The 15,188-nt window shown below is 39.7% G+C and overlaps 1 protein-coding gene across 3 annotated transcripts in view; it reads right to left on the reverse strand.

The window, feature by feature from the left end:
• Positions 1–15,188, reverse strand: part of ncor2 (nuclear receptor corepressor 2) — a 103,437-nt gene that overhangs the window by 60,959 nt on the left and 27,290 nt on the right. Inside the window, exons 2-5 of one of the 3 annotated variants that reach the window (XM_055050864.1) lie at positions 14,969–15,092; positions 14,150–14,265; positions 6,748–6,925; positions 3,495–3,677 (exon numbers count right to left, since the gene is read on the reverse strand). In XM_055050864.1, coding sequence (XP_054906839.1) covers positions 3,495–3,677; positions 6,748–6,925; positions 14,150–14,265; positions 14,969–15,092 — 601 coding nt within the window. Of the gene's footprint in view, positions 1–3,494; positions 3,678–6,747; positions 6,926–14,149; positions 14,266–14,968; positions 15,165–15,188 lie in introns of all 3 variants that reach the window. The other 2 variants (XM_055050865.1, XM_055050866.1) reach the window with 2 other exon arrangements.

The following is a 15,188-nucleotide window of genomic DNA, read 5'->3' on the forward strand; positions in this document are numbered from 1 at the left end:
AAAATAAAGACTGTATTAATATTTTAACTTTTATGTACCCACCACCCTACCCAAAAAAACTATTTTTCCCACTACAACATGGAAACCTTCAACTACATACAGGAACATTTAATCGAACATACTGTAATAGTGTAAAATAAAAAAAAGATTTGCTTAAATAAACACTGAATGAAAAGTGACAATTCAGAAATACTCACAGAAAATATTTGGAAAAATTTACTGTAAGCTGTGGGTTGGGGTAAAATAGCTGCAGTATATGTAATCAACTGTGACCAGTTATGTGGAGGCTGAGTTTGGGTGTCAAATGCCTCGTTTCCACTGAGCGGTACGGCACGGGATGCCATTAAATCTGTTTCCATTGTAAAAACGGCGCACACCGTTTCTGGGTTCCCTTCGGTTATAGGAAAGGTGTGGTTAGGGCAAAGCTACTGGCCTCACACAACACAGTTTATTGATTCGTGGACATAAAAACGAGACGTACTAGAGAGTCACAGTTGCTGTCGCGCTAGTATGACGCCATGTTAGCCGTTTAGGTTTAACCACGTCTGAAAGTGAGAGTTCAATTGGTGGCGGAATACGCTGTATCGAACCGACCCGACCAGTGGAAACAAGGCAAAAGGGTGCTGTAAAAACAGCTAATCTACACTAGCTTTCAGAGGCGGGTGGTCCACACCTCAAGATGGTCCACACATAAGCACAGTAGGTTGGCTGTTAAGCATCTGGTCAGGCTAATTAAAGCATTCCCGCGAAGACACCCCTCATTCCCTTTCCAAACCCACCTCAGAGTAAAATAAAATAAACCAACCATCATGAGTTTGGCTGTAACCTAACCTCTGTCTCCTGCGCGTTCACTTAATCTGCCTGAGCTCTTCAAAAAATAGTTTATCATGCCACTTAATTAGTGCAGATGTTTTAATGCTCAGCCTGAGCTGGACTGTAATAATATCCGGAAAAACTTTCTCTATTACGGGAACCTGAGAAGGGATGCAGATTTGTTCTGAGAGCAGCTTTTAGAGATTCAAAGCTTTCAGAATCAGACATTTCTTCTATTCACCAAAGAGAAACAGATTCCTCGTTTCATCTTTTTGGTTAAAGTGTAAATATTCTTAAACGACCTGATAATTTTCCTGTTGGTATGTTTCTAAAATCCATTCTTGACTGAAGGACTCAACATTCACTTTGAAATGAGCAGTTCTATAAGAGAAATGTGGTGCCATCCCAGACAGAGACATGGCTTCCAACAGAGTCCCAGACAGAATGTCTGAGGTCAAGTTTGGCCCTCTATAGTGGGGGCCCTGCAGCTTTCAAGTGTCTGCAGAGTTCCTCCTGACTTAGTCCAAGTTCTGCCTGGCTCCTGCTCTCCTCCACCAAGCTTTGATGAACCTCTCCACAGGCCTTACTTGCTTTTCTATCTCAGGTGTTCCTCTCTGTGCTCAGAATAATTAACTGTGAAACCAGACTTCAAAACGGGTCGGTCGGCATACAGCGTATGTGCTGTTTAACTTGGCAACGTTGTGAAAATGTAGGTGTTGTCCTTGAATGTGAGCTAAACTCACCAACCACAGCAGATAGATTTTTCTTGTGAAATCTTTGGAACGCAACACTCGGAATAGGTGTAATCACTTCTATATCTGTCGTTCCTCAAGGGTGCCAAAGCTGCATTTGAAGGATTAACTGGATCTTTTTTCCTAGTGAGTGTATTAAGCAGTTTTTCCCCATACATAATTTTGTTTTATCATTATTTTTACAATTTACAAATAAAGAAAAATGTGAAAAAAATTTTAAATATTGACCTGTATTGTTTTTATTTATTTTGCGCCTTTTATTGTTATGAATTTATTGTTACATATTTGTTTGTATTGCTACATTATATTTTAATTTCTTTTATTTTAAAGATTTATTGTTATTTTTATAGATATTTTTATTTAATTTCTACGCATTTACTTTCAGATTTTTTAAATTAAAATTTTATGTTTACTTGTATTTTTTCATATTTGATTTTATGTTTATGTAATTTTATTTTACAGACTTATTTTTATATTTACCTGTCTGAATTCATACACAGTTATTTTTATTCTATTTTTACATATGTATTTGTCTATTTAATTTTTCCATATTTGTTTTATTTTTATTCATCTAGTTATTTGTATTTTGACATATTTGTATTGCTGCATTTATTTAATTTTTATGCATTTATTTTTATTTCTTTATTTTTTAGAAAGAAGTAGTCTGATGTAACAGCATGTTTGATAGATCTGCATGTTGCATGGATGAAAAGCAGCTTATTCATACAGCTTCTTTATAAAAACCCTATGCAGCTCGCTGGGAGTCAGCGTGGCAAGTCTGGCGGGAACATCAGCGGTTTCACAGTAACAAAATGTTCACCATGCTTCGGCTCCCTGAAGGAAGCTGTTATTTATAGCTTCATATATATTTAACTGATTTTTCTCTGTAACAAAAAGAAAAAAAGCAAAAGGAAGAGAGGGAAGAAAAGCAGATGTCGAAAATTGTTCAGCATAAACATTGTACAGCGAGCAACAAACCACAGAAGCTTGAGTGAAGAAATTCACTCTGCAGTTCTTTCCAAAAGTATTTACACCCTTTAAACTTTTCCATATTTTGTTATGAAGTCCAATCTAGATCCTACAATCACTCAAACTGAGTGAGACAAGATGAAGCGCACATGTTGAACAACATATGAAGGCCTGACTTGGACTGAGCCACTCTCTTTTGATCTAAGCCATAACATTGTGCTGGAGTTAGGTGTCCTTCTTGCCCTGGTTTCAAGTCTTTTGCAGCCTTTAACTAGATTGCTTCCTTGATTTTCCACCTATCTTCCCATCAAGTCTGACCAAATGTCCCTACTGCGGGAGGAAAAAACAGCATTTCCACAGTGTGTCCCTGCCAGTTCTAATAGGTTGTTCAGCTTGTTGAGTTTTCCATCATAAATAGTGCTTAGGATAAACTGCAGCCTAATTTAGGTTGATCGAAAAAATAAAATCATAATGGATCCAAATGGTGGTTGATGACTGAAAGGGCAATCACACTGGAAAAAGAATTCACTCCTAAAAAAGTCAATACAAAGAGTTTACAAGACATGGGAAATAAGTTACTTCTATTCCTCTCCAAACCCAGCTCAGAAACAAATGGTATAAACATCTACTCCATTCACAGGCTGTACACCAAATTAGAAATAATACCACTTTTTAAAATACGGCTACATCTTATGATTTAGGAACTCCTACCAAGGCCATAATTATAAAAAAATGAATAACTGTTTAATAAAAATAGATCAGGAAGACTACAGATATTGTCAGTATTTCAACAAATTTTCTGCTTTCAAAAGAAACAATCACTAAAATAAATCTTATTGCTGAGTATTAAAACTCATCTAAAGGATGAAGATATCATCAACACTATGGCTCCCACAGAGATGAAATTGAGTTGGGTGAGAACTGATCTCCAACTACCGCCACATCGCAAAGAGCACGGACCTGCTTTTTGCGAAGCTTGCAGATCTGCTGCTCCACCATGGTGATCTCCCTGTCCACACGTTCCATGTTCTGAATCAACTCCTCCTTGGAGAATCGAGCCGGTACCAGATCCAAGTCGGTGTCCATGTGGACTGGGCTCACCGGCGAGATGGGCTCCAGCTTCCCAATGGCACTTCCACGCTCCTGTGAATCCCAACGTAGCAAAGATAAATATTTCATCGGGCTCAAGAAAGATTTTCACAAATAGAGAAACAGTCTCAAAAACAGGAAGATACGTTTATGTGTAGTCAGTGTTGAATAATAGAGTCTGGGTTTGGAATAGAAGTTCACACATTTGTTTTTAAATCAATAAAGCAAGGCTTTCTAATCTACTATTAGAAAGCCTTAGATTAGATTAGCCTTTCCAATCTAATAATGATTAATTGGATAAACTGTGATGAATCGATAACTGAAACAATCATCAACTAATTTAGTGATTAATTAATCATTAACTGGTGAAAACAAACTCAGACAAAGACCATTTACTGGAAGAACATACGCAAAACAGTAATTACATTACAAAAATGTTTACATTTTGCATTCAAGAAACATGTTTCAATCTATCCAAAACTCCTACAGTGGCACTTTTAGCTTCACCTGGTTCAGATTCTGGAAAAAAAATAAATGAATCATCTTTTGCTTTCCATTTATTGAGCACTTGATGCAAAAAGTAATCAAAACATCAACCCTACACTGTATAGAGGCTTAGTTAAGCAGAAATGTTACAAGTATTTGTTTAGCTACAGATGCATCCTTTGTTACACCTGAGCAAGCGAAACTAAAGGAATGCTGTGTTATTGCATTTTAGGAATGCTCATGTAGCTAAATTAAAATATCTGCAGAATGTGCCATTTTTATCAGAATAATCAACAGAATAATCGATTACTAAAACAAATGGTTAGTTGCAGCCCTACTCTCAAATTGTGTTACAAAGATTTCATTAAGATGCGTGTTTGTGTGACAAAGCATTAATTCATAAAAGCTGACAACAATATTAGCTAGTGAATGGAGAAAATGCAAGACAACGTAATGGCCACGCTTGTCCAGGGGGGGAAGAATTCATTCGTTCCCGATGAACGACTGACTGTGTTCGTGTTTGTTCTGATGTTATAAATATATGAGGCCATGATGGAGCCAGTCCTCCACACGAGTGTGCGTGTAGGAGTGAGAGCCATCCAGCTTGGGTTTTGTTCTGCGTTATTTTTAAACATCTGAAATTAAGGTTATGTAAGTGGGCTAATCTGGACTAGGCAGGCAGCATTACAGCCTTGTAGACCTGCTGTGATTGAAAATGTCAGAGACAGAGGATGTTGAGTGGCTGTCCTAGATTAAGAAGCCCCCAGTTGCCAAAGCCAGTGAGTCAGAAACAAACACATACAAAAAAAGAATTAAAAAAAGTCAAACTAGGAAAAAGCACTCGAGGGATGTTTTGACTTTGTCTAATCTGACTTTGTCTAATCTGAATCAAGGCACCGTTCTCGTAACCCGTGTTAAAACTCAGCATCCCGGAAAACGTCTAAGGTCATATTAGAAATCCTAAAACGTTTCACTTCTGCTTATAATTCCAGCCTTGACTAGTTTTCTGAAAACTCAACTAACTGTAATTAAGGAGGTTAAAGTGTATTTAAAGATAATCAATGAAAGATATCCACTTTTTGTTGACTGGTATGTTCAACCAAAGAGGGAGCAACATGTTCACCTGTGTATCTGAGCCATGTCTGAATTCAAAGTGCAACAACCTAATGTGAAGCAGTCGGCTGGGAGTCTAGTCAACATCTCTACCTCATCCTCACATTCTTTCTCAGTTGAGATTATTTGAAAAGTAAAAAAAAAAAACAAGTTTCAAACTGAAGTTGAAATAACAGCAGACTGTCTCTGTCTGTAGATTCTGGCGTACAGCAGCGAGCCGTTGCTTCTAGCCGCCTGTTTCCCATTCTATATGAGTCATGCTCCAGGCATCAGCTTTGTCAGATACTACTGGCTCACTCCCTCTTTTCCTGTCAGTATCCAAGTCCTCCCTTTCCCCTTCCCCCATCATTTATGCCTCTCTACGCTTGCCCTTTGCCGTTTCTTTACGTTGTTTCAGGCATTCTATCAAGCTATTGCATTGCGCTCTTGTTCCAAGCAGTGATTGCATCTGACTCCACTTATGTAACAGGTTTACAGCTCTTGCTGCTTTAAGGGAAAGCACAAGGATTCCTGAATACTCTCCCCTCCCCCTCCTACTCCTCCTTTGTTATTACTGTATCTATTTACCATTCTCTGGCGGTCTGCCTCTCCTGGCAGTTTGAGGCACTCTGTCATGTTAGGGACGCCTCACAATCAGCAGCTCCACACGGCAAGCAAGTCGTTCTGATCTGCTGCTCACAGCTGCATCCCCTTCAGTCTTTTGAAATCTAGGTCAGCTCTATTATTTATTAATTGCCGTTTCACAACTCCCTTGGTTTTTCCTGCTGCTGCTCCAAAGATCCATCTCTGATTTGGAGCAGAATCCTCTTCTGCATCCCCTGCTGCGACAAGTCTAATGAAATCCTTTAGGTTTCTTAAAGAGTCTAGTCGGATTATCCAAATAACTTAAATCTTAAACAGATACGGTATTATATTTCAGGGGGGAAAAAGAGGCAGAGTCTAAACTTTGTATCACTTCTAAGATTCGTCTTGTAGGGTGTTTTCTGCTCTGATAGCCTGGTAGACGCAGTTCGATTGGTGGCCAAAATTGCAATCTTTATTAATGGTGCAGTTCATTGTCACATAGCACATAGTGTCAAATGATCCAAACCCCTTTGAGAAACCTGTTCCTATCCTCGCCTATGGTGGTGCTGCACCAAGAACCACTTCAGGAAGTGCCACAAAAACCTCAGAAGACACAAGCATAACTTCCTTCTGCACAAAATGTAATAGCATCAGATTTTAATGGGTGTATGATTCCTCTTGTGTTCTGGTAAAAGACCATGAGCCATTTGTCTGGCTTACGCAAAAACTCTTGTGATTGTTTTGTTTGATTAGATATTCACACCTGCCAGAACGAACCAGACTTTCTAGGCAAGTGAACTAGAGTTCGGCTAAGGCAAACTAAACAGGGCTGTTGTGAATGAATCCTTAAATTCCAAATCCGCCAAATTAATAGAACATGGTTAATGTCAGTCCTTACGGGTGAATTCGATATGGTACACTAAATTGATACTGCCTACCATACGTTGTACTCGCTACTCACCTTCGTCATGTCCTCAGCCCCTCCGAGAGGTAACGGTTGCCGATGGGACAAAGTCCTCATCAGAGAGTCCGATCCCATCTCCAAACGAGGACGTTTGATCTCTGCATAGTCCACCTCTGAATGGCTGGGGGCCTCTGGCAGGTAGATGTGCTCGTAACGAATGTGCTGCTCTTGTCCTCTGAAAGGAAGATAAGACAGTTGTAGCAAAAAGGTTTTTATGCTTGGTTATTGCTGATTACTCATTAACGGCTAATAGGCGCCGGACACAAGCTGTGCAGAACTTTATCGTTGCTATAGAGATGCGGTTATAATTGTGGATGAGTATTCTTATGAAAACAGTCAAAAGTGTTTTGCAGCTTAAAATACAATAAAAAAAACACCACATAAGTGAGCTGGATGGCATTTCATAATAGACTTATTTCGAAAAAAATAAAAATAAAATCACAGCCCACTGCACCGAACTGAAACGCCATTTGTGAAAAAAGGGAGCATATGATGTTTACAAACAGTGTTTGTTTCTGTTAGTGTTCATCCAGACTAGTTTCTGAGGAGTTATTTTATTGTGTTCTGAAGCAGAAAGATCACAAATCTTTCTGCTTGTCTTTGGGCAACTTTTCTTGTCATGAAATGACAAAAGAGGCATGGCAGGGATCACTGCTCAACTTAGCATGTTGAGCAGGGATGTAGCAAAGTGCATTCAATTATATTTTTAAATGACTGGTATTAGAGTTAGAACACCCCTGGTTTAAAACCAAGCATATACTTAGTGTCTATTTGAATGATTTAACAGACCAGGACTCTGCATCAGCAAATGTTGTGTCTTAGACAAAAACTCTTGTGATGTAGTCATGACTCCCAGTGAGACAGCGACTTCAGTAAAATTAGTCACGCCATACATTCAAATCAACAGGAACCAGGTGAAAAATAAACAAAAAACAAATTAAAATGTGCAATAAAAAGGAGTACTATGCAGATGTTAAAATTCACTTGAATTCACGTCTATTCAACGTGATGAACAGACGTTGATACTTTCATTAAGTCTGTTGTTAAACGACGTTTTGTTCTTTCGAATGGAATGTTGTTTTTTTCCCCCACGACCCCACGAGACAAAAGCTATAAGGTCAAAGCCCTTGCTCTCAGTGTCAAATTGGAGGCGGCTTGTAAAAAGAAGAGAATGAACACAACCTTAATTGCTGGTCAAGGCACAAGGTGGTCTGGTCTGTGGTTTTGTTCTGTGTGTGGAACCCATTTCTGTGGAGTTCAGTTATTGAAGGGAAGGTATAATCAATAACACCTAAAAACTGGGAAAAATTTGCAACGAACGTGCAACCAAAGGGACTATGAAAGTGTTTACTGTGTGTATTAATGCAAGGCACACTTTTATTAAAGCATCAGTGCATCACTTTAGTAAAAAACAAAATATGTTTTTTTTTGTTTTTGTTTTTTGGGAAAGTAGGAAAGAAAAAAAATTGAGCTCCCCTAATTTCTCCCAGTGCAAACTAGAAACAACCAATCAGAGCCAGGAGGAGGATCTTAGCGTTGTCAATCATGGCCATGTGCATGCTGCTCGCCCCCTCCCCCTGTCTCCTCTTTGCTATCTGCTAGCACACCCCGTCATGAATGCAAAAGCTAGTTAGCATGGCCACCAGTGGGGTTCTCCTGTAACAGTAAGTTGCTTCTCTGTCATTAGCACCTTTAGCAGCGCGTACATAGGATTGATTGACAGTGCTAAAGTCCTCCTCCTGGCTCTGATTGGTTGTTTTGGGTCAGGACTGGTCCATTTCCTCAGACAACACAAGCTCATGGTGAACATTTTTATGCATATCTAAAAAGCATATTTTTTCTAATAAAAGCTGCTTACTGGCAGTTTAAACCTAAAGATAAAATTTTAAGATCTGGCCCATGTCCGTTACCAACATGGTAACCCATAATAATGGGACACATGGTAATTGCCATGTGACAGTAATTTCTCACTAATTTGCTGGAACACTTCTGCATCCCCAGATGAGGTTTGGCACTTACATAATCACATCACCCAACTCCAGCTTCCCCGATCTCTCCCCCTCTACCTCCTGTGAGCATGCAGGATAATCTTCCCCCCGGGGAGGATTTGTCTGGAGGACGAGACAAAGATGTGTGTGGAAGCTGGGGGCAAAGCTTGAGGAGGGGGTGGCTCATCACAACTTCCCTCAACAGCTCCATTACTTTCCTACTGGTTCGGGCCCCGCTACGGCAAGAGTAGAGACGGTGTCTGTCGACAGCAGCCTGTTGTTGTGAGAGCCTTATAGTGTTTGTGTGGAGGCTGATCCCTTCACTGCTCCCCAGGGGAGCAGCTCTGCAGCTGTGTGTAAACCCAGGGATGGTTAACAGAGCGAGAGATGCCTGGCTGAGGTAGCCACAGCTGGAATGAATGAAACCTTACAAAGTACAGGAAAGTACCACATGGCCCAACGGCCCACTACCAGAGGACAATAATGGTTCCAGGTCCTGTGTGGTAATAAAAACTAAATAAAGGAATAAATTATATATGTTTTTGTGGAAATCAATATGATTTTGGGATGCTTTGTGGCTTACAGGCAAAGATGGCGAAAGGAAATGGAGCCTCGATGGATCATTAGGATTGGACCGGTTGCCAATCTCGAGGTATCCTGAGGTTTCAGCGAGTTACTGCTTCAAAAAGCTCTCAGGTTTTCCATCATGCTGCTTCGACAACTTAAAGTCTACTTATTGATGCGACCAAGGCATTTACTACAGTAATATAGAGAACAGAGTTACAACATGTACCTTCCTCAACTGCTGCTGGCCAGCTGGCTACAAAAAAAAAAAAAAAGGTTTCTACACATTTCCCACACTTATAAAGAAATTAAATCAGGCTGTTTGGAAATACTTCTAGTTGCAAAAAACAGATGCGGCCGACAGCCGTATTATAGAAGCTCAAAGAGCCACTCCCATTGCTCTTACAAAGAAAGCCACATCTGCTGAGTAATGCACATCTGCTCAGCAACTGACTGAAGATTATTAGTCAATGAACCATGCTAATATCAGTTTCTAAAACTAGCAGTGTTGGTCTTTAAACCAGTAAAAAAAGACATAATATTCTGTCCAATAAATGCGTAAGCAGGTGTTTTAACCATGTTTGATTTTTTTTTACATATTAACATATTTAAAATGAATAGTCAATATACTGTATCGATTTAAGTGTTTTAAGTTACAACTATAACTGTACAACTACGATTACCATCAATGCTGCATGATATGTCTTATATATATATATATATATATATATATATATATATATATATATATATATATATATATATATATGCAGAATATGGACTGGAAACCCCGAGATCAAAGTGGGAAACACCCCCAAAGGTGGTGGAGAACACCAGAGCTAAGATCCTGTGGGACTTCCAGATCCAGACAGACAAAATGGTAATGGCGAACCAACCAGACATTGTCGTAGTGGATAAACATCAGAGGAAAGCCGTTGTGGTAGATGTAGCAATACCAAGTGATTGCAACATCAGGAAAAAGGAGCACGAGAAACTGGAGAAATACCAGGGCCTCAGGGAAGAACTGGAGAGGGCCTGGAAGGTGAAGACCACAGTGGTGCCTGTGGTCATCGGGGCCCTCGGGGCAGTAACCCCCAAACTGGAGCAGTGGCTACAACAGATCCCAGGAACAATATCAGACATCTCAGTCCAGAAATGTGCAGTCCTTGGCACAGCCAAGATACTGCGCAGAACCCTCAAGCTCCCAGGCCTCTGGTAGAGGACCCGAGCTCAGAGGATAAGAACCACCCGCGGTGGGTGAGAAGGAATTTTATATATATATATATATATATATATATATATATATATATATATATATATATATATATATATATATATATATATATATATATATATATATACACACATCCAGATATTAATATCATTAGTCATTTCAATTAGAAATGACTGGAGTACAATAATTGTAGGCTAATGTATTTCAAGTGTTATGCTAAAGTAACTTTTAGCCAATGGTCACAGAGTGATTGAAGCGCAGAAGAAGAAAATAAGCATAAATATTCTCCCAGATATCATTGTGGCAATATCTATAAAAATTGCCATGACAAATTTTCAAATATCATGCAGAGTGACTTATCGCACCATAAAAATACCATTTGGGCAAATGCTTAGAGTAAAATATTTTACATATTTTCCACACAGCTATAGAAACCTTGTTTCATTAATGTCAATTTACACAAGAAGGAAAACTGTGGTTTTTAAATCTAAAAAACAGTGTTGTAGGAAAGGACGACATAGGGACTGATGATGGAGGACCAAAGAGCAGAAAGAAAGGGAGGAAGTTTAAACTTGGAAAACAAGTTTAAACCATGTTTTCCATTGATCATAATGGCAAAGGATCATATTCTCAACTCACAACAACTCTCAGGCTGGCTTTGTAGTCACCCGGCAATTTAAAGAAGTGTAGCAAAAGCAAATGAGGGGGATTAGCAGAGCTTTCTGTGGAATGTCTTGTTTGCTGCTTGGAAATTGTGCTGTCATACAGCAATAATCTTTTAAGCCACATTGCACAGGTCTATTGTGTACATATGTAAGCCTTGAAAAAGTCAAGTGTACCACTGAGAGTCTGAACCTGGAATCATACGACAATTTTAGAGATTTTAATCGGGGTAACTGAGCATTTAAATGCAATGAGAAATAAAAAGGTTCAGCGAAACAACAACCTAAATTATTTACAAAAAATGTTACAAGATGCAGGATTCATTAAAAAGTGGCATCTCTTTGGTTTAAGAAGGACATTTTTTCACAATAGTCTGAGTTACTGCAAGAGAACCAGCAAAAAAAAAAAAAAAAGCTCTCCCTCTCTTCAGGAGCCAGGGATGATATTCACTGGATATGAAGAGGTTGTGATGAATGTTGCCTGGAGTGAGGATAAAGATGAAACATATCAAGGAGCACTACAGAGATTATTCTGTTGTGGGTTTCTGGCCTATAATTAGCTTACATTTCAAACTTTAGCAAAATAGCACATTGCTGCTTTGCATTCTGCACACGACGAGCAGGGAGGAGGTGAAAATCCTTGCAGAGAAAACCAGACCAAGATCTTTGAAAGTTCTATGTGAACAACAATCAGAGTAGTTTCAAGTAAAGAGAGAGAGAGGGAGAGTTACTGAGATGTATAAAAAAAGACAAGCACACATCTAAGCAAAGCAAAGTCTAAAGGATTGCCAAGGCCAGAATTACAGCAGAATTCAGAGTCTGAATGAAAACACAGAATGTGGCCTTCAGTTTGGATACTAAGCCTTCTGAAGGAATGGTGAAAGCATTAGACATTCTTCTGAAAGACTGCCCACCCCCTGATGCCTGCCAGCATATAACTGGGGCTCTTTTTCACAGTTTCTACAAAGAAATGTGGGCTAGAGATATGCACTATATATATATATATATATATATATATATATATATATATATATATATATATATATATATATATATATATATATATATATAGATGATGGTTTTTTTTTCACCTACAAAAGAAGCTAAATTCCCTGCTTCACTGAAGAAGTTACAGGAAGGCATCTGTAGTGCAGAAACATGGACCGAGTCATTTCTGGGAGGCTGCCAAAGCACAAGTGACTGAATGAAGTGCATCAGTGAATCAGAAGCTCTTGGGTAGCATTTGAAGTATGTTGTGTTTTTTTTTTTTTTTTTTTCTGAGGGGGCCAAGACCCAGCGCTAACATGCTGACGGGCTAGGCTAATAGCCATTAAGCACCACTGGTGTACAGATTTGTGTATTACAATTCAGACTACAGTCCTGTCTGATGCTTAAAGACATCAACACAACAGTCCTATGTTGCTACGGAGTCACTCTACCATCTGCTGCTACAACTGCCACCGGTCCTGGAGGACTCGGTCTTGAAAAGCAGCCATTGCTCCAACACCTGGATGTGAAAACAATACTCGGAGCTCATCGCTTGCTGAACACCTTGTGTCTCTTGATGCATGCAGGAAAATATTGAGAGGGAAAGAAAAGCTGATCCGAGGAGACATTTTCTTGTGACGTGTTCTCTGCGAGTCATGCAAAATTCACATCCTGCACATGAATCATTCATAGGTGCTCATCAAGTCTCGCCCTCGAAAACCCATCTCTATTTAAACAGCACAGAACATTGCCAGGTACAAGCCCCGGGTATACAGAGACAAAGTACTATTCATTTGCGATTTACAGTTAGTTTACTGAAAATGGAAAATCTCTTCAGGCCCCCACTGCCCTGTAGAAGCGTTTGACACAACATTATGAAAGGAGGATAGCTCGCGGCTACCAATTACATAAGGATTACTCCGGGGACGGCGGGGGCTTAACGGGCAGCGGTTTCGGTAGAACAATGCTGCAGAAAAATGCAGATGGGATGAGGCTCTCTGTTCAGCAGGCAAACCTAAACATAAACTGATTTGCTAGAAATAAATCAAAGAAAACCGCAAAACTGTAGCACCAACAAGTTGATTTCTGATGAGCTACATCGACATTGTGTAATAAATCACTCATTTCTCTTCAGAACAATTATTGATGGATGTAAAAAACTCGGTGGGAACAGAAATAAACACTATAAACAGCCTGAATTAATGGATATTTGAAACAGTGAAGATGCAGTTAGTTTCATAAATTACATATCAAATATGGATCAATCAGTAAAGTACTTTTAGAGGCTCACCCTCCCGATGGAGAGCGCCAATGACAGCCTTCTGGACATGTGTCCAGTTTTCCCCAGATTATTTAGAGGCGCAGGAAAACTTTGCAGGCGTTCTCAATTAACTAGTTGATGACACAAGTTTCCAATTAAACTTTTTATTTTTTTTTTTACAATATTCTTATTTTCAGAAGGTTTCTATTTCTCTTAGCCATAATCATCAAAATTTCAAGAATTAAATTACATGAAATATTTCACCCAAAACGTGATGAATCTGAATAATTCATCACGTTGTTCATTATTTCACTTTCTGAAATAATCAACAATAAATGCATTATGACATTAAATCTTTTTGACACATATCTGTAATCACAGCCATTGTACTTTACTACTTGTTGGTACAAAACTGCAAAGTTCTTACTGAAACTTCAACCGATGAACACAAACAATTGTGACATGGGAGCCATCATGCATGTTTTCTAAAGTAAAACGGTCCACTGAAATTACATCTGAACGTCTTTTGGGGAACATCTCTTCTATCTTTGTGCATTTCTAACAAATGAATATGCATTGATCTAAGCAATGCATAGAATCTTTTAGCCTGACCACCTCGGGGTTTAACTCTAGTCTGGAGTGGTTGTAAAATACAAGTAGTGTTAATACATTTCAATGAACTTAATGAGCAAACCGCTTCTACCTTTCATTCCCAGGCTGGAACTCTGAAAGTAAGGAAGGCCGACGGCGATGTGGCTGAGAAAGGTGAGAGCTGTAGTCTCTGGCATGATGGGAGTGGTAGTCAACCAGTCCCACTTCCTGGAACACATGAAGAATTAATGCAATTTATAACTTTATTGAAATCATATTTACATATATCTATTTCTGAAAGCTCTTTACAGACACATTTTTCACACAAGGTTTATCCATTTCCAATTCTATTTTATTCACTGGTTTCTTGGATGTAGCATGCAGCTACTGTAAACCTGTGCCTTTGCCTTTCGGGAGCTGCAGGACACAGCCCATCAACCCGCATCTGGTTGTGAATGTGATGACAAGTGGGAGCGGTGGGATTAGCAACAGGTGTATCTGTGGGAATCCTGGGGGATAAAGATTTGAATTCTCCAGTCATGCAACAACAAAGCGAGTTTCAGCAACACTGGAGCTCATTCACAGCTCAACAAGAGGCGCGATCTTTTGAAGCTGGTCCGCACATAATCCTGATAATTAGGACATGTTTGTGAAAACATAGAGAAAGGCCTTTACGTGACTCCACAGCATGAACTTTAAACCCAAAACATTTAATGAGGGGAAACCGTTTCGGTGTGCCGCCTTCTAAACTTAGCAATGTTTTTGTTGGACGGAGGCCCTGTCCGATTTAGTGAACCACTGTGTTCTCTAGGTTTTCAATGGAAAATCTAGGGAGAGAGAGGGAGACAGAGACAGACCACCCCACATCCCCCGCACCCAAACTTCTCTATAAATGTTCCCAACTGCTGGAGGTGGGTGAAAAGCCCCTTACCGTGTGTGGCCGCTGCAGCTGCAGGGATAGCGTGGCAGGGTTGTGCAGGTGCCGTGAGTCCACAGTTCTCCGGCCTGGTGGCACAGACTGGGGATGCGAGGACATGCTGGCACCGCCGCTTCCTCTACAAGCAGGGAGAGGGTGTGGCTGTCAAGAAAGTGCCATGCATTATGGGCCGTATCTTTTAGCCTGCAACCTGTGGTAAGGGAGGAAAACAAAA

Source organism: Poeciliopsis prolifica, unplaced genomic scaffold (genome assembly GCF_027474105.1).
Source record: "Poeciliopsis prolifica strain line A6 unplaced genomic scaffold, Auburn_PproV2 SCAFFOLD031, whole genome shotgun sequence".
Classification (NCBI taxonomy): Eukaryota; Metazoa; Chordata; class Actinopteri; order Cyprinodontiformes; family Poeciliidae; genus Poeciliopsis; species Poeciliopsis prolifica.